The 22,852-nt window shown below is 64.9% G+C and overlaps 3 protein-coding genes across 5 annotated transcripts in view; 2 read left to right on the top strand and 1 right to left on the bottom strand.

The window, feature by feature from the left end:
- The window catches only part of BSG (basigin (Ok blood group)), a 60,544-nt gene that overhangs the window by 32,180 nt on the left and 5,512 nt on the right, over nt 1–22,852 (top strand). The window lies entirely within an intron of this gene.
- On the bottom strand, nt 55–12,945 carry POLRMT (RNA polymerase mitochondrial). 2 transcript variants are annotated; one of them, XM_059159130.1, is made up of 21 exons: nt 12,810–12,945; nt 12,191–12,289; nt 9,198–9,808; nt 6,736–6,866; nt 6,430–6,625; nt 5,660–5,809; nt 5,287–5,451; nt 5,028–5,198; nt 4,576–4,800; nt 3,668–4,456; nt 3,206–3,328; nt 2,782–2,904; nt 2,365–2,544; nt 2,112–2,198; nt 1,913–2,026; nt 1,779–1,831; nt 1,596–1,694; nt 799–871; nt 464–555; nt 294–370; nt 55–210 (listed from the first exon to the last, which is right to left on the bottom strand). In XM_059159130.1, exons 1-21 carry the CDS (start codon nt 12,895–12,897, stop codon nt 161–163), a joined length of 3,696 nt encoding a protein of 1,231 aa, XP_059015113.1. In that variant the 5' UTR covers nt 12,898–12,945; the 3' UTR covers nt 55–160. The 2 variants fall into 2 exon arrangements, with proteins under 2 accessions (XP_059015113.1, XP_059015114.1); XM_059159131.1 differs by lacking the exons at nt 6,736–6,866; nt 12,191–12,289; nt 12,810–12,945 and having other exon boundaries at nt 9,198–9,686.
- On the top strand, nt 18,660–22,628 carry FGF22 (fibroblast growth factor 22). 2 transcript variants are annotated; one of them, XM_059159139.1, is made up of 3 exons: nt 18,660–18,940; nt 20,830–20,933; nt 21,045–22,628. In XM_059159139.1, the coding sequence occupies exons 1-3, from the start codon at nt 18,727–18,729 to the stop codon at nt 21,297–21,299; spliced, it is 573 nt and encodes a 190-aa protein (XP_059015122.1). In that variant the 5' UTR covers nt 18,660–18,726; the 3' UTR covers nt 21,300–22,628. The 2 variants fall into 2 exon arrangements, with proteins under 2 accessions (XP_059015122.1, XP_059015123.1); XM_059159140.1 differs by having other exon boundaries at nt 21,022–22,625.

Below are 22,852 nucleotides of genomic sequence, written 5' to 3' on the forward strand. Positions count from 1 at the left end.
AGGTCCCAGGTGCCAGCGCACCGGGGCCGGCAGAAGACGCTCAATCCCTCGATCCCGCGGGTGACAACAGGGCTTTATTTACACTATGGCACGGGGCAGGCAGCCTGCGTGGTGCCTGGCTGGGGACAGCAGCTGGGGACCTCGCCTGGGGACCACCGCGTCAGCTGAAGAAGTAAGTGGAGTGCTTCACCTGCTCCAGGTCCAAGGCCCCTGCAGAGCAGAGCAGACACCATGGGGCGGGACCGCGGGGGTACCCCACGCCCAGCACGCGAGCAGGCGGTCCCTGCCCCCACCTGTCTCCGGCACCGACTTCAGCGTGTCCTGCAGCTTGCCCATCCACAGGTTCTTAGAGTGCTTGGGGGACCTGAGCCTGAGGGTGTTGGGGGGGGGTGGCGTGAGGCCGAGCAAGGCAGGGAGGGGTGGTCCCAGCCGCACCAGAGTCGGGGGGGGGGGTGTAGTTCACCTGGTGCTGGAACAGTACTGCTTCACCAGGAACCGGGACAGGTTGTGCAAGATGGGCTGGCTGTGTAGACTGACAAACTGCTCCCGGCACACCTGGGGGGAGGGGAGACCTAGGACCTGGGTGTCGGGGGTGGGGGGAGCTAGGGCCTGGGGAGGGGGAGACCGAGGACCTTCGGTGGGGGAAGCAGGGCAGGGCCTGCCAGATCAGGTGAGGCAGGGCTGCCCAAGCCTCATATGATCGCTGCCCTAGGCGCACAGGGGCAGGTACCGCAGGACAAGGACCATGGGATCGGGGCGCCTGCTGCCACCCTGGGAGACGCGTGTGGGCAGCAGCACCTGGTTCATGACCTCCACATCAGCCGCGTGGGTCCAGAAGCAGTCATGCACAGACACAAAGGTCAGGCCTTTCCTGCCGAGGAGTAAGATCTCCTGTGAGGAGCGCAGCCCTTCCTGGTTCACTCCCCAACCTGTTCCTTCCCATACTCACCCCAACCCCTCACCGCCAATGTGTCCCAGCCCCTGTGTTGTGTCAGGCTCGGCACAGGGGCGGAAAGGTCTCCTCTAGGGAGAAAACTCTTGGTCCCACGTCATTCCCTCCACCTGTCCCGAGCCGCCGCTGCTGGTACTGCCCCCTCCCCCCCCACTACAGGGCTCCCCTGTGGTCTGAGAGGGAGTGGACAGAAACAGAACTTATCCCTGAACCCTGGCTCCCTCCTAAGACAACTAGCCACACACCTGCCCTATGGCCATGCTTAGCTATACCCGAGGGACTCAGGACATACCCAGACGCCTATGCCTCAGCCTATGAGGCCACCCCCCAACACGCTATGCTGCCAGTACTCCCCTGGACGGGGCTACAGGCACTTCTCAGAGCAACCACCCTTCCCTCCTGGGCCAAGCCAGCAGCTTCACCATCACGCACACCACACTGCCTCAGGGCCTTGGCACGGGCTCGCATGGTCCTTTTTTGGGCAGCAGCTCCAACAACCCCCACGGTCCTCCACGCTGGCTCCCCAACCGGCCTGTGCCACTCCGGGCCCCCCCTGCATCCCCCAAACCCTGAACAGGGCCTGCACGCAAGAGCCGACAAGCAGAGCGGGGCGGAAGGCGCGAGGCCCCGACGCAGGGCCCACCTGTAGCAGTGGAGGGCCGTGAGCATCATGTGGGACGAATCCAGCGAGTGGATGAAGTTGGGGGGGAAGCCGTTCTTCTGCTTCAGTGTGTTAGGCTTCCTGGGGAGGGGAAAGGGCTCAGGCAGACACCCTGGCCTGGCCCCCACGGCCCCCACCCGGCCCAGCACCCCCGCCGGCACTCACTGGCTGGTGTCCCCGCTCTGGCTGAACGTGAGGCTCTGCATGCCACCGGCAATCTGCAGGGTTGGGGGGGGGGAGGGTCAGGCGTCCCACCCTGAGGCAGCGTGAGGGCCGGGGGGCGGGGGGGACGCACGTACCAACACCTTGGCGTCCTGGTGGTAGGGCTGGATGACGGGCACGCCCAGGGGTGTGACCCACTGCACGGCCGAGCCCGTGTGGGCGATGAACCGGGCACTCTCGGTCAGCCAGTGCTGTGGACGCATGGCAGGAGGGGCTCAGAGCAGGGCCCAGCCGGGGGCGGCCTGCTGGGCGCGGGGAGGGGCTGGGGCCACACACCTGGATGGCCCGGGTGCCTGAGAACATCTCCTGGAGGCTGTTGAACACCTGGCGTACCAGATAGTGGGACGCCTCCCACACGAACTCCTGCAGGGGTGTAGGGGGATGGTCAGAGCCAGGGTGGCCTCCCCACCCCTGCCGAGGGACCCAGAGGGGCAACAGAACCATCTTCCTCCTTGGGGCTGCTTGGCAGCCAGCAGTTCAGGGGCAGGGGTGGGGGCTGGGGGGCCACGGCGCGCCTGATGCTGTGCACCTGGGGGAAGTCGCTGAGCTCCCGCAGGCGCCTCTCGATCTGCAGGCGGCCCCCGTAGCGGGTGACCCCGTACACCACGGTCATCACCGTCTGCTTGACCACCTTGCGGCTGATGAAACCCTCAAGGACTTGGGCCACGCGCACGCCCCGTTTGGCGTCCTGCTTGCGGAACACCTCCACCTGGGCAGACACTGGGGGTCAGTGGGAAGGTGGACAGACCCTGTCTCCCACCCGGCCCGGCAGCCCCACCATGAGATCCGCCCCCGGCAGTTTCCTCATCTGACACCTCCCCCAGGAAGCCCGCCCTGACTGCCCACTCAGAGCCCACGGGATCTGCAAATCCGGGCATTCACTGGACAGAGACCCCATGTGGGCTTAGAGGAGGATAACGGGGGGCGGCGGGGCTGCGGGTCCCACCTGTGCGGCCACCCCACTGTACACATCCTGCGGTACATCTGAGGGCAGCAGGTTGACGGAGGCGGCCCCCACGCTGTCCCGGCCCAGGGCGGCGTAGTGCTGTAGGCCGTTACAGGAGCCGTCCTGGGCCGACGGAGAGGGAGGATCCGTGAGGGTCGGCAGGAAGGACCCCAGGAAAGGAATCACAGCTCCGGGGTTCCCCGGTGCACTGCTCATACCGCCAGTGCACAGGACCCCACTGCCAAAAGGCAGGGCAACGTGCCCATACGGGGTCCCAGCCCTGGGCTGGCCATACCCACTGGGGCCCCCCCCGCAGGAACACCAGCCCAAATAAAGTGGCGTCTGCAGAGACTACGTGCCCCCACCATCCAGCCCGGCCCCCCGGGGGCAGGCCCACCCCTCGCCGGGGCCCCCAGCAGCTCACCTGGTGAACCGGGAAGTGAGAGACGTAGGCCGCGGGGTCAGGGGCGCGCACAGCCCGCGCGATCTCCATGCAGCACGCCAGGGCTTGCCAGGGCTCGTCCACCTGCATCCACCACTTGCGGCCCTGCGGGAGGGCGGAGTGGGGCTCAGGCCAGGCTGGCTGGGGCTGGGAGGCCGAAACAGAGCCCCCGGGACGGCAGGGGCGACAGGAGTGACGGGCACGCAGGGCGACACCAGAGCCGTCCTGCACCAGCAGCCACGGGACGGGGAAGGGTCTGGAAAAAGGGCTGGCCCGGGCCGGGAGGTGGCGGAGCCACAGAGGGAAAGGACAGAAAGGACAGAGCCGGGAGCCCGTGCCCAGGGGCTGGGAAGGAGGCGCCGGGGTGGCCAGCGCACAGCACAGGCCGAGGGAGAAGGAGAGGCAAGCCGCGAGGGCCCCGGCCAGTGCCCTCCACGCCCCTACCGTCATGGGCCGGTCAGCAGAGTCCAGGATGTCCTTCATCACCTCGTCGGCGAAGGCCAGGCGCGCCTGCAGCGACTCGCGCTTCTTGAGCCCCGTGAGATTGACCAGGTGGACCTTGAGCCAGTCCAGGCCTCGGGCACCGAGCGGACGGCCCTGGGCAAACTCCAGCAGGGCGCGCGCCAGATCACTGCCCAGGTGGTGGAAGTGGGGCGGGCAGGGGTAGGTGCGGCCGCGGAAGTCCATGTTGTGCGGCAGCCAGAAGACGCGGTGCCGGAGGTGCTGGGCCAGCGACAGCCGGTACAGGGCGTCGGAGCGCAGGCTGTGCATCTCCCGGGCCACCTTCAGGCAGCGGGCCAGCTCCCGCCGCACCTCGGCCTTCTGGGCAGGTGAGGCGCCGGGCGGCAGGCGGCCGTCGGGCGGCCGGGGTGCCTCGGAGGCTGGGGCCGGCACCCCCAGATGCGGGCAGCCCTTGGCGGTGAAGAGCTCCAGCACCAGGTCCAGCACGCGCCCGTTGACCCGCCAGGCGCAGTTGCCTAGCTGGGTGAGGGCGTCCAGGGCACCGTGCAGGTCGGCAGGCGGGCAGCTGTCCAGCAGGCGCTGGTGCTGCACGGTGCCCTCCAGAGAGCGCATGAGCTTGGTGGGGCTCAGGAGGAAAGCACCCGTGTGCGGTGACGTCCAGGGCAGCGGTGGGCACAGCATGGGCACCTCGGCCGCCTCGAAGGTCAGCGTGTGCTCTGCAGCCGTCGCTAGCAGCTCGATGAAGGCCGGGTGAGGCTTCAGGATCCCAATCTGGGGGCGAAGCAGGCGGAGATGGCTCCCAAGGCCCCCCCAGCCCGGAGGACACGCCACAAGCGGACAGAGGACCCCACCAGGGCCCCGCGGCCCCCACGCCCTTCCTAGCCACACACCTGGCGGAAGCTGCGGAAGGAGTACACGTGGTAGAGCACGGGAATGAGCGTGCCAGGGCCCTGCGGGGCGGCCACGCTGCCAGGCATCCGCACGGCCTCGACCAGCATCTCGGCCAGCTTCTTGCCCAGCTGCACCAGCACAGACAAGGGCCAAGGCTGCTCGTGGGGGGCCTCAGGCGGCCCCAGCGCCTCCCAGTACTGCCGTGGCAGCTGGGGTGCCTCCACCTGGGGTGGAGAGTGTCTCAGGGACTGCGGTGCGGGCCCAGGACAGACCGACCCCCCAGCCGGCGCGAGCACAGGAGCCAATCAGAAAGTGCCAGGGCCCGGGGGGCGGGCAAACCCAGCTGCCCCGGTCGGGGCAGGGACCTGCACGCATGCCTCGGTGTCTCCCCCTGGGGACACGCCAGCGGCCCCCCAACCCCACCCCGGCAGGGACCCCCGCCCAGGCTCACCTGGGTGTCGGAGGCCAGCAGGCGCACGTACTGGTAGTAGCGCTCCTGAAGTGCCTGCAGCCGGCTGCTTCGCTGCTGCCTCCGCACCGCGTGGCGGCCAAACACGCGCATGCCCAGCTGCTGCGCCAGGGACAGCAGGGACTCCCCCTGTGGCGGCAGCACCTGCAGGGCCTGGGGGCGGCACCGTGAGCCCCAGCTGCCGGGTCCCTCAGCCCCCCGCCTGCCCGTGCACCCCGGCCCCGCGGTCCGCAGGCCGCACCTGCAGCAGCAGCTCGGCGAGCTCCTTCTCCGGAAGCACGCACAGGAACGGGAAGACGGAGGGGCGGCCGGTGCGGGCAGCACAGACCTCACTGGCCTTCAGGTTCCGCAGCCCCAGGCACAGGGCCTCCACCCACTCGGCACGGAGCTGCTGCAGGGTGTTCCGCTGCGGGGCATGGACGCAGGCGTCACCGCCACGGCCTCCAGGCCCTTGGGAGCAAGGGGACCCGACCTTACGGGCACCCAGAAGCAGCATCGGCCCTGCAGCGCCGGGTGGGCACGCGACCGCCCCTGGCTCTGGGGAGGCGGCACAGACAGCTGCCCACCCCCGCACCCGCCCTGCCCCGGGGCTGTGACCCTGCCGAGCTCCTCACCGCCCGCAGGACCTCCTCCGTCAGCACCCGGGCCTGCTCCACGGACTCAACAGCCACGGTGGTGGCCATCTCCACGCGCAGCTGCTGCTGGAAAAGGCTCCGCAGCTCCCGCAGGGGCAGGTGCAACTTCGGGTAGGACACGGGGCCTTCCTGCAGGGGCAGAAGGGCAGGCAGGGAGGGGAGGCCTGGGGCCCGGCAGGACCCCACCTGACAACTGCTCGAGCACGAGGCTGCATGGGACAGCCGCGTGGGTCTGAGTGCTCAGCACTGGCCAGCCGCCTTGCGCGGGGGCCGGGACAGCCTGGGAACACAAGGTTCGAGTCCCGGATGTACGTTTTCTCTTTAAACCTGGGGCCGTGGGAACGTGTGACCATCCAGAAATAGATCCGTGAGAACAGCGCAGACAGACACACAGATAGTCACGAACAGAGTCGCAGGGCTCAGACCCGAGCAGACGGAGCCCCGCGGACCGCCTGCTGCTCTCAGCCGCCCGGGCTCAGGACGCTGACCGCTGGCTCTGCCTGGAACGGCACCTCCGGGAAGGAAACCTACACCGGCAGGGCCGGGTCAGGACCTTGCTGAGGGCCAGGAGTTGCCAAGTCTGGCTTGTCTGGCCCCTGAGGAGCAGCGAGGGCAGCGCTGGGATCCAGGTGGCGCTGAGAATGAGAGAGGGAGAGGCCGAGGCCCCCGGGAGACCCCCCAAGGACAGCCCTGGCTCAACCCCCCCCCACGACACGGCGCCCCGCCTGTCGGCGTCAGGGTCTGCTCACCTTGGCATAGATCTCCCTAAGCAGTGGCGAGGTGTTGACCTGGGGCGGGGGCCGCGGCGGTGGTGGCGGCGGGCTGAACGCGGGCTGGGCCTTGCGCACAGCCCTCAGGACCACGGCCTGCTCCTCTGGGGACAGTGGCACACCACTGAAGAGCTCCTGTGGCTGCAGCCCGTCCCGGGCCATCTGGTCCAGACACCTGCAGGGGCACACGGTGGGCACAGACCCGAGGGACGAGGCTCAACACCAGGTGGCCACGGGACTGCAGGAGGGGGTCCAGCCCCCGCAAGGACTCTGCCACCCACGCACCTCTGGATGGTGCTGGGGTTCTGGTCCAGGCGCCCCAGGCACTGCAGGGCAGCCGCGTAGGACAGCAGGTCTGGGGTGAGGCCAGCATCTTTCACCATAAAGAACATGTACACCAGCTCTTTGAAGGAGCCCTGGGGAGACCAAGTTGGGGTGAGGGTCTGGAAGTGGCTGGCCCGCCCCTCGAGACCACTCTCTACAGCCAGCAAGTCAGGCAGGAAAAGGCTCACTGGCCAGGACATCCCCGTGCAGTCCCGGGACACAGCGCCAGCGCGCAGGGAGACCGCGGTGGGGTTGGGGGAGGGGGTTGGGGTCCTAGGGGCCGTGTTCCATCTCCTGTACGGGCATGACTTCAGGCTCGCTACGAGAGGCTGGGTCTACAGAGAAGCTGCCCTGCACCCACAGGCTTCCTGTTCTCTCTGCGTCCGCCCACTCCCGGCTCAGCACACCCAAGTACAGAGCCTCCCTGTGCGTGCGCTATGGCTCTCCATTCCTCTGACTCCACGGACACGGAGCACACGGCCTGCCTCCACGTGTGTCCGAGCGGTGGCTAACTCCCCTGCCCCCCAGGGTTTGGCAGCCCTGCCACGGAGCCCTTCCCGAAGGCGATCCTCCGGCCCTCTTCCGCCCACGGTCCTGCTGCCCTCCTCTGAGGCCCGCTGTCGCGTCGTCGGGGGCACAATGCCAGCCACGGGGCCCCGAGATGCGAGTCCGAACGACCCTGCGAGGGCTGCCCTCCTCGCGGTCCCCAGACACACATGGTCGCTCAGTGGGTCCTCAGCCCTTTAAGGGCTCCGGGGCCACATGTGGCTGGTGCAGACCAGAAAGTTCTACCGGACAGCGCCAGTTTAGAATAAGCACGTCCATCCGGTGTGGACAGAATCTCAGTAGCATCCTCAACACGAAAACACGCACATCTCAAGTTCACGTGTTCTCTTGCCCTTGTCCTAAACGCAGGTGGTAGTCAGACCCCTAAATCCGGTCCCTCGGTCTTCCTGAGAATGCAGCAGGGCTCCCTGCTTTACAGATGGGGAGACCAAGGATCAGAGGAGCAAGCAGTTGGGGCCACACAGCGCACACGAGGCAGAAACGGGACTCAGACCTGAGTCTGGGTGACAGCCAAGCCCCATCTCAACACGGGCCGTCTGGACGCCATGACTCACGAAGCCAGTGACAGCTGTGACTTTGGCATACAAGGCAGATCAGGGCCTACAGCGGGCTGACTAGCAACACCCCCAAATTCACATCTACCCAGATCAGAACAGGGGCTGTACCGGGAAACAGGGCCTATGCTGACACGACCAGTTGAGAGGAGGCCACCTGCCTAAGCGTCTCGCTGTTTAGGTGTCTGCGTGACCGCGGAAGCAGACACTGGAAGGACGCGGGCACAGGCCCAGGACCACAGGCGTCCCCAGGAGCTGGGACAGGCCGGAAGGCCCCTCCCCAGAGCCTCAGGAATGGGGGCAGCCCTGCCCCACTTGGATCTGGGAGTGAAAGTAAATCCCTAGTGCTTGAAGCCGTCAGATGCCGGTCGTCTGTCCCAGGGACCAGGAAGCTGACGCATGGGCTCCTGGCAGGAATGTCCCACTATAACGGATCTTTGCTGGGGGACCTGGAAGCCTCGTGACCTTGGACGGGAGAACACAGCTCTTCTGTCTTCACTAACTCCCTTAGCCTAGCGCGCTTCCAGGGGATGAGTGGGAGCCAGAAACCACCTGCAACAGTCACGCACGCACGCCGGGCATCCCCGTGGCATGTCACAGTGCAACGCAGACCTATGGGAGACCGGGGCGCCTGGGCATGCCGCCCAGTCCGTGCGGGAGGCAGGGCGTGTCCACCAGCAGCCGACCTCCGCCTCCACCCACCCACCCCCACCGGCTCGCCGCGCCCACACCTCCGTCCTCACAGGACCGTCTCCTTCGTGGGCCTGCACGGTTGCTGCTGGCCGGGAAACAGGGCCGCAGGCGTTGGGGAGGGAGGAGGCGGGGCAGCCGGGCCCTCGCAGGGGCACGGACACAACTCTGGCAGACCGCCAGAAGAGACAACAGCACCAGGAAAGCAAAGAGAACGTGGAGACACGGGGCCCGGCCAGAGCAGAGCCCGGAGGAAGTCTGCGGCCACAAGCGCCCGTGTTGAAGGAGGAAGGCGTGTGGCAGCCGAAGCTAACCCTCCGGCTCCGGGCACGGGACCCAGAGTGTCAAAGTCGCAGTGTCGAGGAAGGGGGCGCCGGAAGCGCCGAGGCCCCAGCCAAGCGGTCCGGGAGGAGACGCACGGCAGCACCCACAGGGTCCCCCCCTCTTCCATGGCTCTTTGCAAGATCTCCGCTGAGGGACACGCGTGATCTCCGCTCAACAAGCCTGAGGGAACCGCCGAGACGGTAACAAGCAGCCCGAGCCGGGCTGGCATCCAAGGGCCACCCGGGCCTCGGCCCCGCGGAGACACCTCCCCCGGGGGCCACCGCTCACCTTGCGAGCCCAGCCGAGCATGACGGCGTTGTACATGGCCAGCGTGAGCCACCGCCGCTGCCGGGCCCGGCTGTGGTGGGTGACCAGCACGTGGTGGGCGAGAGGGAGGTGGCCCGTGAGCAGGCAACACTCCAAGAAGGCCAGGAGCTTCTGCTGCTTGATCTCCAGCTGCATGTCCGCGCCCCTGGCCTCGCAGGCCGGCTCCGCCTCGGGACTCGGCTGCCGCGGGGCCTCCTGCAGCAGCTGCGCCAGCGGCCCCTCCTGGAGGCTCTGCGGAGGCCTGCGCTCCCAGTGCTGCAGGCGGCCGGCCAGCTGGGCGTCCAGCAGGCGGGGCACCACCCGCAGCTCATGCTCACAATCCAGGTCCTGGGCCTGCGGCTGCTGCTTCCCCTCCAGCCGCAGCTTCCGCTTCTGCATCGAAGACTTCTCCTTGTTCAGCCTCTGGACCCAGAGGTCGCCGAGGTCCGCGGCGGGGCCCTTGGGCCCTGTCCGGGCCTTCCCAGGGGGCTGGAGGCCGCGGGATGCTGGCAGTCGTCTAGCCACGCCGACCCTCTTCACGGTCACCTCCGACACACCCTCGGCCTGCAGCTGCCGCACCCGCGCCTCAAGCACTGTGGGGGCAAAGGGCAAGGATGGCGGGGGACCCCCACTCCGGCCCCCGGCCCCCCGACCCTGCTCTGCGGGGAGGGGCTGGTCTCACCGGCTCTTGAAGCTTCGGCTTTATGGACTTGATGACAACCTGCGCCCGCCCATTTTCAGGCACACACACCCCTAAACACCTGCTCAGCACCTGTGTCTGCAGGCTCCCGGGGTCCCCCCAAAGGCTGCTCCTCCACATCTGTCACTGGCAGAACTATCCTTGCAGGTGCCCAGCCGGAGAGTCATCTGGGCCCCGCTCCCTCCACAGCCTCTCTGTCAGCACACCCTCAGGGGTACGCCTCTGCCTTCACGATCTTCCAGGAGCCGGGATGCCCCCTGCCCTCCCCTCTCACTCCCCCGCATGCTGATCACTCCAGACAGCCACTGCGACCTCAGGGCCTTTGCACACACTATTCCTGATGGGTGTGGGTATGTGGTGGGGGACGAGGTGGCCCTGAGTTTCCTCAGAGCCACGGTTCAGCGGCTAGCCCTGTGCCACGCTGACTTTACAGATCACGGGGTCCCCAGCAGACCAACGCACGACCCCGTTCGAGGTCTTTCTGCTTGAGACATCTCATTTCACATATGTGTTGAGTCGTTAACACTGAGCCCACAGCCAACAACACTGCGACTCACTCCTGCACAACCACATACAGCTTAGAACACTAGAAAGCACCACTACACTTGGGGCCATTTTAAACAGGAAAATCACCAACAAAAGTCCAAAAATGAACAAAAGGGGCACCTCGCTGGCTCAGTGAGTTCAGAGTCTGACTCTTGATTTCGGCTCAGTTAGGGTTAGGGTCGTGGTCGTGAGACTGAGCCCCAAATCACAGGAGCTGTGCTCAGCATGGAGCCTGCTTGAGACGTGCTTTCTCTCTCTGCCCCTCCCCACCGCTCCCGAGCCCTCCCTCTAAAAAACAAATTCAGATTTAAATGAAAAACAACCACCATGTGGCACTAAACATAGCTCGTACCCCGGAAGGGACACTTGCTTACAGCGTGCGTGAAACAGGACAGCCTGTCACTGGCTCACCGGCCGGGGGCAGACGTGTGTGTCTGCAGGCAACTACGTGAGCGCCGGAGCCCTGATCTCAGGGTTACACGGGAACTTTGCAAATACTACTTCCGAGAGACTGGACCAGCCCGTGCCCCTCCCACTGGACGCCAGCTGACAGGAGAGCTGGCCTCACTCAGCAGGGGCTCAACAGAAGTTTGCTGAGATACAGTGGAAAGACAGTGTGACTTTGGTCCTTAAGAGTGCACCAACACGCAGACAGGAATTTCAGAGTTCGCACGTGGAGACCCCCACCCTGGAGCAGGGCATCGGCACGGGCTTTCTCCCGGAGGCAACAACATCAGAGCCGACCTAGCGGCCAGAGCTCCTTCTGGCTGCGAAGGCAGGAAAGGCCACAAGGATCTGTGCCGTCGGGGGGTGGGGGCGGGGGTGTCTAGTCCATGTGAGAGGAAAGTTGAGAGTTTTAGACTGGAGAATGAAATAACGTGACTCAGGGTCCCAGAACCTTCCTACGATAACGGCACCTGGGCTTTGCTTTACAATAATTAGGTGGTGGGTGAGAAAGTTGCCAACAGCGGTACTCCCGTCTGCGTGTCTGGAATTTCCGGAAATAAAGTCTTCCTGTTTAGAGGCTCCCCCACCCCACCCCCGGCTGCTGGAGGGGAAGCAGGACGTGCTAGACATGGTCTGGGAGACACATGCTCCCTCCCTCTGGAGGTGCCAGGACTGCACTGTCCTTTTTATTTTATTTTTTTTTTTAAAGACTTTTTACTTATTTATTCGACAGACAGAGATCACAAGCAGGCAGAGAGAGAGACAGGGAGGCAGGCTCCCCGCGGAGCAGAGAGCCCGACGCGGGGCTCGATCCCAGGACTCTGGGATCATGACCTGAGCCGAAGGCAGCGGCTTCACCCGCTGAGCCCCCAGGCCCCGGGACTGCACTGTCCTTCCCAGGTTGTGAGGCTGGGAGGGCCCTGACTGGGGCCCTGCAGGTGCCCAAGCCCAGGAAGCCAGGCCCAAGTGCACGGGTCGGTTCAGGGATCGAATCCCCGCTCTGCGTGCACAGCCTTGGCCCAGCCTCTCCAGCCTCAATTTTGGGCCTCAGCTATCTTACCTGGAAAGCAGGGGCGCCTGCTGGGTTTGGGGTAGGGGAACCCTAAGCGAGCCTCTTGGCATCTTCCTCACCGGACCACGTCAGTTGCTCTACCCTACAGCAGGCCCGTCCCTTCTCACGGGCTCAGGGGGAGGAGCTGGGGAGGCAACCCCGGCCGAGTGGCCCATGCAGGGGGCAGTGGGGAGGGGCTTCAGGCGCCAAGCCTTGGGGGTCTGGGCTCACCCTCCAGCAGCTCCGCGTGGCCCCAGTCCTTCCGGCGGTCTTGCTCACAAGGACGAGCCGAGGAGCTCCTTCTGCTGCCCCAGACAGCACTGAAGGCCCCTGTGGAGGACAAAGAGAGGCTGGGGGCGGCAGAAGGAAGCCCGCCGCCTGGGGGGCGCTGGGAGGTCCTCGAACGGAAGGAAACCCAGGATCCGGGGGGCAAAAGAGCCCTAAGCGCAGTGGAAACCGTCAGCGGTCACGGCCTCGCACCGCCAAGAAACCAAGAGCGCGAAGGTGAAGGGGACCGCAGGGCAAATCTGGCCGGGGGCCCCAAGACAACGGGCTCCCGCAACTACAGGTGCAGGGAGTTCAAAGGTCACGGGCCCTAAATCCCAAACCAGGCGTCCAGGGTCTCCAAAAGAAACAGGGCCCCAACGTCAAAGCGCTCTGCCGGCCCCCGTCCGCACGGTGGCCCCAGGGCGGGTGAAAGCGGAGTCCCCAAAACCAGAACCGCACAGGGCAAGGGGCAAGGGTAGGGGGTGGCTGGGTCCCGACGGCCTAGAAGCCGAAGGTCACGGCCGCGGGGGGACGGGGCAGTGGCGGCGGCCACGGCGTCGCTCCCGGGCCTCCCCCGCGTTACCTTCCTCGGCCATGGGGCCGGGGCAGCCCGCGGGCCACAGGGCTCTCCGGAGACCGGACGCGCCGTAGCCCCAGCGCAGCGCCGACATGCCGCACACCGCCCGACGCGTCGCCCGCGCCGCCTGCACTGCGCCTGCGCCGCCCGCGCCTGCCGGGAGTTGTAGTTCTGCCTCCTACGGCGGCTGCGAAGGGACCGCGCGGCGGGAGAAGGCTGCCGGAACCACAATTCCCAGGGAGAAGCGGGGCTCCGGAGGCTCGGAGGCATGCGCCGAAGGAGCCCTCTAATTGGCTCTTCCCTCTGCCACGGAGGGGCGGGACGAAGCCGTTGCTTAGGTACCCGCGTGACTCGGAGGGGTGTGTGTGTGTGTGTCTCGGGGTGTGTGTGTGTCTCGGGGTGTGTGTGTGTGTGTGTGTGTGTGTGTCTCGGGGTGTGTGTGTGTGTGTGTCTCGGGGTGTGTGTGTGTGTCTCGGGGTGTGTGTGTGTGTGTGTGTGTGTGTCTCGGGGTGTGTGTGTGTGTGTCTCGGGGTGTGTGTGTGTGTGTCTCGGGGTGTGTGTGTGTGTATGTGTGTGTCTCGGGGTGTGTGTGTGTGTGTGTGTGTGTCTCGGGGTGTGTGTGTGTCTCGGGGTGTGTGTGTGTGTGTGTGTGTGTCTCGGGGTGTGTGTGTGTGTGTGTCTCGGGGTGTGTGTGTGTGTATGTGTGTGTGTGTCTCGGGGTGTGTGTGTGTGTGTGTGTGTCTCGGGGGGTGTGTGAGACTCGGGGGTGGGGTGAGGGGTGTGTGTGTTTCGGAGCAAAGGTCGCCGCATTATTGGGATGGCGTTCTGCAATTTCCGCAGCGATTCCTGTTGCGATTTTCAGTGCCCCAGTGTCGACCGTGGGGCGGGAGCTGCGTATCCCGGAGAGCCCCAAACCAGGGGCATCGCCCTCGGCCACTCCCTCCAGGCTCAGGCCCCCCCCAGTCAGCTCCCAGACTCCGGCGGGCACCTAGAGCGCACGAACCTCCCCGTTTGAATGGATGACGAATGGGATGAGATAATCCGCGGAGCCTGGAGCTTCCCAGCCCCCGCCTTGAGAGTGACCCCACTCCGGCGTGAGAATCAGACCAGGAGGGCACTGGGGAGACCGAGGCCAGGAAGGGCGCATCCGCGGGCATGGGAAGGACAGGAAGACCACTCTGGGGTAGCTGTGTTCCAGGCAGCGTTCCCAGCAAGTGCAAAGGCCCTGAGGCAGAGTCAGGTGTGGGCAGCTGGAGGAACTTGAGCAGAGTCGGAGTTAGGGACAGGAAGCAGAGACAGAGCTAGAGAGGCCCTCTGGCCAGACCATGGCGGACCTCAGGGACCAGGGCTCATGCTGCCGCCTGCCCTCAGATACTGAAACTTGGTTACCGCATCAGCCCAGAGTAGAAGCTGGACCTGTGCTCTGGGAGGGCCAGCCTCCTGGGCCCGGGGCCTCTTGACAGCACATTCCAGACGCAGCTGCCCACGCGGGCTTGCGCGTTATGATTCCACTGGCTGGGAATGTCTTCAACAGACGCGTCCTCACAAACCTGCCCCAGCCCACTCCAAGATGCCCTGGGGGCCTCGGCCTCAGATCTGACTCACACCTGGGAGTGCCTGCCTGGCCTGGGGGCTGAATCAGTTGGAGCCGGTCTCCCAAGACCTAGAGACACCCCCTTGACACCCCCCTGCCCCCAGAGAGCCAGGAACCAGGATCTGAACGGTCTCCGTTCCCTCTTCTGTTCTTTGGGACATCAGATGCCCTCAACTGGTATTTCCCCAAGGGCTGGGTTCTGGGAACAAGGAGTGAGGAAGTTACTCTTTCTGATCCCACTTGACCGTGGCAGGTGTCACTCCGCACCTGCCTGGTTCTGACTGCCACCTCAGCTCTCTGCCCGCGAAGCTGTGGTCTGAGGGTCTGTCCCACGGCTCTCTCCTCGCCGCGTCTCCTGTTACGGCTTAAGTCAGTGCACGGCTCTGGTGTTCCACTCCTCATGGTGAGATCACGTTTCCTTGTAAAACGTAAGCAAGAAAAATGGGAAGAACACACAAGACCGGTGGACAGAGGTATGACTGCACGGGAAGCAGAGCGTCAGAGGATGGGGTTCGGAGGACACCGAGCGTCAGAGGGTGGGGTTCGGAGGACACCGTGTTGCAGGAGCCGTTTGCTTCCCTCGGGTTCTCACCCAAAACGTTTGGTCCAATTCTTGCCCAGAGATGTTCCCACGAACCTGGGCCGGGCCTGTGTGGAGAAAGCCAAGGATCTCTAGCGGGAAGGAGAGGCTGTCGGATCCCTGGGATTGCCTGTAGTCAGCCACACAAACCAGGGCGCCTGGGTGGCATGGTCGCTTTCCGCGCAGGTTGTGATCTCATGGTCGTGAGATCGAGCCCCACGTCGAACGAGGCCCCGCTCCGTGTGGAGTCTGCTTGAGATCTCTCTCCCCCGGCCTGCTCTCTCTCTCTAAAAATATATAAGTAAATCTTAAAAAAAGAACACAAAACTGAATTACCACACACCTAGTGCCTTCAACAATGGGAACGTATTCTTCCATTTCTGGAAACCAACCCGGCAGACACCCAACCTCGGTGTCCGCTGAAATCAAGGGCTTGCCCGGCCATGCTCCCACTAGAAGCTCCAGGCGCAGGGTCATTCCCGCTACCTCCAGCTTCGGGGGCTCCAGGCACCCCTCGGCTGTGGCTGCACTCCTCTGGTCCCCGCCTCCGTGGTCACGTGGTGTCCATGTCAAATCTCCCTGTGTTTCTCTCTTATAAAGACACTTGTGACAGTACTTGGGGCCTGCTAGGACGGTTTCCTCATCAGGTGATCTGAATTATTTATTTATTTATTTATTCATTTATTAAAGATTTTATTTATTTATTTGACAGACAGAGGTCACAAGCAGGCAGAGAGGCAGGCAGAGAGAGGGGAAAGCAGGCCCCCGGCTCAGCAGAGAGCCCGATGCAGGGCTCCATCCCAGGACCTGAGCTGAAGGCAGAGGCTTTAACACACTGAGCCACCCCGGCGCCCCAGGGTGATCTGAATTTAATTGTACCCACCAAGACTCCCGATGAGGTAGATTCCACAGGTGCCTAGGATGAGAATATGGGCCGGTCTCCGAGGGCCATTCTTCAGCTGATCTCAGACTAGCCTGCATTTGTGACGAGGGAGAAGTTAAGGTGTCATGGGGACAGCAAGGGCCGTCTGGGCACGGGTGGGGGATTGGATCATAGGCTGGTCACTCCGCAGGAGACACGTCCACGTGTTTGGAGATGAAGTGGCAGTGGCTCGGGGGCTTGTTCTCAAATAGCCACTTACATAAAATGGTGGCACCTGTGCGTTTCTCGAGGTGTGACGTCACACTGCACGTGTCAGGAATACAGCTTGATGTTCGCGCCCAGCCCCCGGCACCCGTCACAGCCCCATCGCTGGCTGCCAGCGTGATGCCCCTCATCCTGATGCCTCACGCCGAATTTGGTTTTGCCCGTTGAGAACTGCGACAGAAACGACCTCCTGGGTGAGACTCGTGCACGCTGTTGTTTCCGGGACACAGTTGTCGCACTGTTTACTCAGCCCCCTGCTGACGAAGAGCAAAACGGGTGGAGCCGAGGACGCAGGTGCAAGGTACTCGCAGGGACACCACTGTGCTCCCATTGCAATGGCTGTCAGCCAAGACAGTGGGCACTCGCCAGCATCTGGGGACAGCAGACATCGGAACACCGGCACCCTGTTGGTGGGAGGTGGCTGGGGCAGCCGCCTTGGGAAACAGTCGTGATCACATGGCCCAGCAGCTCTGCTCCTATACGTATACACGAGAAGGGTGAAGACACACATGCACGGAAAAACCCGTACAGCCAGGTCCGGGACAACACCGTCCACAGCAGCCGGAATAGTGTCCGTCGGCAGAACGTTACAGATGCTTCCCCCACACGCCGGAGCATCTCAGGCTCCAGGAGCAGCGAGGCCCCCATGTGCCGCCCCGGGGACAGACCGGAGCCCACGGTGCGCAGGGAGGCAACCAGACACACGAGGCCACACAGGGCATGAGTCCACGCGTGTGACACGGCCAGACCAGGCTCCTCCACGGACGGGAAGGGAGCTCACAAGGGCCGGGGGCTGGGGAGTGATGGTTGATGGGATGGCGTTTCCTTTGGGGTGATGGAATGTTCGGGAACTAGATAGAGGTGACAGCTGACAGCCCTGTCCTGAAAACACTTGAGTTGTACACTTGCATGGGTGAAATGTGTGGTATGTGAATTTTATTTCAATGAAGCTGTTATTAAATTCCAACAACTCCTGGGGCAGGACAGCTTCCTGGGCGTCCCTGGGCGTGGGTCCCACCCCCATCACACAGATCCCCGAAGACTGTCCTCCTGGAGGGCAGGGTGGGGACACTCCAGGACGGGAAGACTGAGTTTCTGGCGGGCGGGAATCAGGGTGTTGTTCCAGGTTTGTGCGTTGCACCCTCTGCCCAGTGCTGCTGTGGACTACCTCATTCCGTCCCTCCTGCCTTCTCACCGGGCCCATTTTCCAGACGTGTCACTGAGGCTTGGGGAGGTGACACAGATACGCAGGATCCCTCAGGGGTTGGCCGCAGGGCTCTGGGGACACCCTCTCCCATCTCAGTCCTGGGGTCCTGCGGCTCGGGCACACCCCATACATGGCCTTCCTGGGACCAGAAAGAAGGATCAGGGAATCCCCAGAGCCACCAGGAAGACTTCCTGGCTTCTGGCGAGACCGGCTACCCCTCCTGCACCCCACTGGGTCAGGCTTGTCACCTTGTCTTCGCCCAGGTGCTCTTAAAAGGTGCCACCTGGGGCCCTGCCAGTAGAACTGGGCCTAGCGGAGCAGAGGGGCAGGGACTCAAGTCCTGGGATGTGGCCTGTGTGGGACCTTGGGGAAGGTGCTGACCCCCTCGGGCCTCCGTTCTGCACCTATCAATGACGTCTCTCGACTCTGAGTCCATGGGGGTTCACTGCTCCTGTCAGGATCCAGGACACGGAGTGGCTCCCTGTGGGGCTTGGGTGTGTCTGTAAATGACAAGCAGGTATGGCTGGAAAGGGGGCCACCCTCGTCCGACATGCAGCTCTGGAGGACCATGGGGACAGGATGCTGGTGCCCCAGTCATCGTCCATGCCCTGCCGGCTGGCCACAGACATGCACACATGCGGGGCCGCCGCCAGCCCCCCTCTCGCCTCAGCACCCCATCGCTGGCCCCGGAACGCGGGTGTGCACCACAGTCCCTCGACCCACACGGCCGCCCGGGCCCAGCCCTCAGGGAAGACCCTGAGGGCCTGCCTCCTGGGGAGCAGACAAGGGCCCCGAGGCATGCCCAGTGCAGAGGCCTGGCTGGCGCAGACGCGCAGGCCAGAGCCGCCCACGCGCTGGTCTCGGACTGCTCCGGGTCCCCTGCCCAGCGCCTGTCCCTCACAGACTGGACTCTTCGCAGCCTTCCCCGCGTCCCTCCCTGGAGCTGTGTCTCTGTCTCCCTCCGTGTCCCTGCGGGCCCGCCTCTCTCACACCCACACCCCCGCAGCTCCTGCAGGCTAAGCCGGTGACTCACCGACACGCACTTGCTCCCCGCCCCGCAAGACAAACACGCGCCGAGGCAGGCGAGTTTTCCCGAATGGGCCCCGCCCCGCATCCTGGCCCCGCCCCGCATCCTGGCCCCGCCCCCGAGGCGCTGAGCCCGCCCGGCGCCCCGCCCACCGGCCTGCCGCCGCCTCTCCACTGGTGGGCTCCTGGCCCACGGCCCCACCCTGGCTCCCCTGACCCGCCCACCTGCGGCACAGGCCCCGCCCCCCAGGCTCCCTATTGGCCCGCGCGGGCTGGCCCGGCAGAGGCGCCCCGCCCCCGCCCCGGCGATGGCCGAGCCGCGGACGCGCCGCGGGGAGGCAGAGCCGGCGGCGATCGGGGCGCGGGGCGATGCGCGGCCGCCTGTGGCTGGGCCTGGTGTGGCTGCTGCTGGCACGGGCGCCCGGCGCCGCGGGGACCCCGGGCAGTCCGCGGAGACCACGCAGCTACCCGCACCTGGAGGGCGACGTGCGCTGGCGGCGCCTCTTCTCCTCCACGCACTTCTTCCTGCGCGTGGACACCAGCGGCCGCGTGCAGGGCACCCGCTGGCGTCACGGCGCCGACAGTGAGTTCGAGGAGGGGTGCGGGGCAGACAGGCCGGCGGGAAGGACAGGGGCAGCAGCGGTGGTAAGGACCAGCAGGGCCCTCTGTCCCGTAAGGGTGAGTGGCGGCTGCTGGGGCCTCAGTTTCCCCATCTGTGCAGTGGGCCAACGCCCGCGCTGAGAGGGCTGGGCAGTTGAGGTAGGCGTCGCAGAGGAAGCTCCCAGCCCTGGCCCTGCTCCGCGGCACAGTAGCTGAGGCTGGGATCCCTGGGTCCCTTTCCAGGGGGGAGATGGCGGCGCCTGGAAGCCCCCCACCCCAGGTCCCGGCTGCATAAAGAAGCGGAAGCAGAGCGAGGGTCTGAGCCCTGGACTCCCCACACTGCACAGCCAAACTCAGAACTTGCTGGGGTGAGGGACCCCTGTCTTTCTTCCCACACATCATTGTGGTAGATGAGGGACAGAAAGGGAAAATGACCTGCCCAAGGGTCACATTGCTGGGGTCAGGGTGGGGGTGTTGCTGGGGCTCCTTAATGCCCAGAACTGTCCCTGATGCCCTGCCCAGCAAACAGTAGGCGCTCCATAATGTAGGAGTAATGTGTAATGTAGGAGGCAAGAGGAGGCACGGGAGCAAAGGAGAAGGAGCAGCCCCGGGATTGCCGGGGATCGAGAGCCTCCGTGACCCTGCAGCCCTGTCTTGGTCTGCCCAGAGCTCTGAGGCCCGGGCTGGGGATGGCTAATCACTGGCCACTACCTGAATCACCACCATTAGGGCAGGTAATCACCCCCTGCCCTTCCATCTGCTTTCATTGGGCACCCAAGGCTTTCATTACGCTCACCGGACAAGGACAATGACAAGGGGACTGGCTGGGCCAGTCCATCGGTGGTGGGCACAGGCAGGCAGGGTGTCTTCAGGCTGGGTGTGGGGCCTGGATCTTAGGTGGGTTGGGACAGTCACTGCTTCTCTCTGAGCCTCGGTTTCCCCATCTGGGCAGCAAAAGTGGTGACATGGTTGACAGTTCTGTGGAGGGAGGCTCTTGGAGCTTTTCTCTTTCTTTAATTCTGTGGGTATTGATTGGGTACCTATTGTAAACTGTAGTGGGCAGAAGGGGCACATAGGAGCGACCAGGACAGCCCACCATCATGGGGCTCCCGCGGCAGTGGGTAAAGTGAATGACTGATGCAGTAATTTCACGGGTGGCTATGTAGGGAGCAAAGAAAATGAAAACAGGGTGATGTACAGGGGATGACGGACGGGCAGCTTTACCGGAGAAGTCCGGGCGCTCTCCAAGGAGGTGGGCTTAAGTTGACTCTCATGTAGAGAGAAGGAGCTGGGTGCCTGCTAGGAGAGAGAGCAGGTACAGAGGCCCCATGTGACATGAGGTGAGCTCCCCATCACCTTAGGCATCCAAGTCCAGACTGAAGACCAGAGAGCGAGGCCTGAGCTCCAGAATAGGCCTGGTCACCCCTGGGTCAGCCTCGCTGGACCACTCCAAGTGGGCAAGTCTTCTCCAGGGTCTCCCATCTGCCACTTCCCAGGCCTCAGGGTTCCTCTCTGGGAAGCAGGCACATTGGCCCCTCCCACCTGGGGTTGTTGGGTACAGAGATTGGCATACGGCTGGGGCTCCTGCAGTGGCAGTGACCACCATGGAGCTGATCATCACCCTGAGCCCCCCCCACCGCAGGGCCCGTCCTGCTTCAGGCCTTTACACTGGCTTCAGTGTCCTTCTCGCCCCTCCCACCCCCACCCTGGGGTGCTCCTGGCAGGGCCTGTGTGCCCCCTGTGTCAGCACACCCAGCACAAGGCCAAGCTCACGGCAGGGGCTGGGTGAACGCATGAGCGCCAGTGGGAGCGTGCGGGTGAATGGACGGTGGGCTGCCGGCCCTGAGCCCTGCCCCACCCCCCCACCCCCAGGCATCATTGAGATCCGCTCCATCCGCGTGGGCGTCGTGGTCCTCAAGGCTGTACACACGGGCTTCTACGTGGCCATGAACCGCAGGGGCCGCCTCTACGGGTCGGTGAGTGCAGCGTGAGGGGTGTCTGGTGGGTGGGTGTTGCGGGGAGCAGAGGGTCCTGGGCCCGCCTCACACGCCCGACCCCCCGAAGCGGGTCTACACTGCCCACTGCAGGTTCCAGGAGCGCATCGAGGAGAACGGCTACAACACCTATGCCTCGCTCCGCTGGCGTCACCGTGGCCGGCCCATGTTCCTGGCACTGGATGGGCAGGGGGCCCCGCGGCGTGGCGGCCGGACACAGCGGCACCACCTGTCCACCCACTTCCTGCCTGTCCTGGTCTCCTGAGACCCCGGGTCTGCAGGATGCCTGAGCTGCACGGCCACGGACCTGGGGCCGGTGAGGTCCAGGCCGTGGCCAAGCCGGTCTGATCACTCCTCTTCTCCCCAAGCATTCATGGAGTGTGGGCCATGTGCCAGGCCGGGGGCACTGCAGGTCCCCACGGACACGACCTGACCCCCAGGAGTGCCTGAGTGGGGGGGGAGGTGGACAATGAGCTGAGCAGAGGCCACAGGTGTCCAGTCACAAGCTGGGCCACAGAGGCCCATGAAGGACATGGCCATGTGTCACCAGAAGGGCTGGGACACAGCCTAGGCAAAGGCTCTGTGATAGGAGCCCACTGGGGTGTCTGAGGGAGGTAGGTTGGGAGAGGCTCGGGCAGAGCAAGGTCTGAGGCTGGGGGAGAGGGGGCGGCATGGACATGCCACAGGGTGACAGGTCCCTGTCCTCGTCCTGGGAGCTGGGACATGTCCCCTCCCACGGCAGAGGGGACCTTGTCAGGGCCCCAATGTGGGGGTGACCCTGGGCTCCCAAGGGTACCCGGCGTCCTCACCAGGTCCTCAGGAGAGGGAGGCAGCGGGTGGGGGTCCCGGAGACGGGCAGACCCGGCGCTGCCGGCGGGGAGGATGGAGGGGGCCGCGGGCCAGGCAAGGGCGGGAGCCGGTCTCCCTGGGCCCGGAGGAAAGAGGGTGAGCCTTCCTTGCTGTATTTCTGAGCCTAGAACTGTCAGGGAATCGGTGTGTGGTGGTCACAGGGCGTAGAATGAACACAGAAGCACACGCACATGCACACGCACACGCACAGTCTGAAGCTGCTTCAGAGGCAGCCGTGGCCAGGGCCCCCCGCTCCTGTGGTTGGGGAGTCGGGGAGGGCACGTGCAGGCCACAGGGGCTCCGTGCCTGCATCCTCCAGGGGCTTGGGGGAACCTGGGGTGGCCGTGCCTGCTGCCCTCCCAGCACCCCTGAGTCCTCACCCCCAGGCTGAGCCCCAGCAGACAGAAGAGGGGCAGAGGGAAGAGCCCAGGTTCAAAGCTCAGCTCTGCAGCCTTGGGCCTGGTGGGTCCGCTCAGGTGTCCCACCCCGGGCGGCAGTCCCTGGGCGGGCTGCAGGCGCCCACCCTCTCAGCAGCCACCTTCCACTTAAAACACGGAGAGTGAGGCCGGGGAGCAGGTGCCTGCCGGCCGGGCCGTGCTGACCAGAGGATGCTCGCCGCGGACAGGGGCGGCCGGGCTGGGGAGGCGCTGGTCCCCGGCAGCTGGGTCTACCCTCAGGGAAGCTCTGTCGTCTTCCGGCGGGGGGGGGGGGGGGGGGGGGGGGGGCTGCTGGCGAGCTCCTGGGTTGGGGTCCGCAGCCGGCAGAAGCGCCACAGCTCAGCCCGCCCCCAGCGCCCGCGCAAAAGGAAAACACGAACCACCTGCTTCTCTTTCTAAGTAGGTGTATTTTTAAATAGCTTTCAAGATACACATATTTTTTTCCTTTAAAAAACGTCTGTCGGAGCAGTTTTGTTCTTGTTTTGCTGGTCATCCCGTGGCCCCGAGCCCCCTGCGCCTGGGCCGGGGACGCCCGGGCTGGGGACTGGCAGCCTGTCCGGGCATCATGGAGACCCCGGGCCTCACGGTTCCACCCGGTCTTTCCACAGATCATGC

The sequence above is a fragment of the Mustela lutreola genome, chromosome 2, assembly GCF_030435805.1.
Source record: "Mustela lutreola isolate mMusLut2 chromosome 2, mMusLut2.pri, whole genome shotgun sequence".
Taxonomy (NCBI): domain Eukaryota; kingdom Metazoa; phylum Chordata; class Mammalia; order Carnivora; family Mustelidae; genus Mustela; species Mustela lutreola.

Excerpts from the sequence above, each read along its gene's own strand:
- FGF22 (XM_059159139.1), top strand. The coding sequence starts at position 18,727 with ATGCGCGGCCGCCTGTGGCTGGGCCTGGTGTGGCTGCTGCTGGCACGG. Across the intron at positions 18,941-20,829 it reads CTGGCGTCACGGCGCCGACA|GCATCATTGAGATCCGCTCC; the intron begins GTGAGTTCGAGG and ends CCCCACCCCCAG. Across the intron at positions 20,934-21,044 it reads GGGGCCGCCTCTACGGGTCG|GTTCCAGGAGCGCATCGAGG; the intron begins GTGAGTGCAGCG and ends TGCCCACTGCAG.
- POLRMT (XM_059159130.1), bottom strand. The coding sequence starts at position 12,897 with ATGTCGGCGCTGCGCTGGGGCTACGGCGCGTCCGGTCTCCGGAGAGCC. Across the intron at positions 4,801-5,027 it reads TGCTGGCCTCCGACACCCAG|GTGGAGGCACCCCAGCTGCC; the intron begins GTGAGCCTGGGC and ends TCTCCACCCCAG. Across the intron at positions 2,027-2,111 it reads CAGGCACCCGGGCCATCCAG|CACTGGCTGACCGAGAGTGC; the intron begins GTGTGTGGCCCC and ends ATGCGTCCACAG.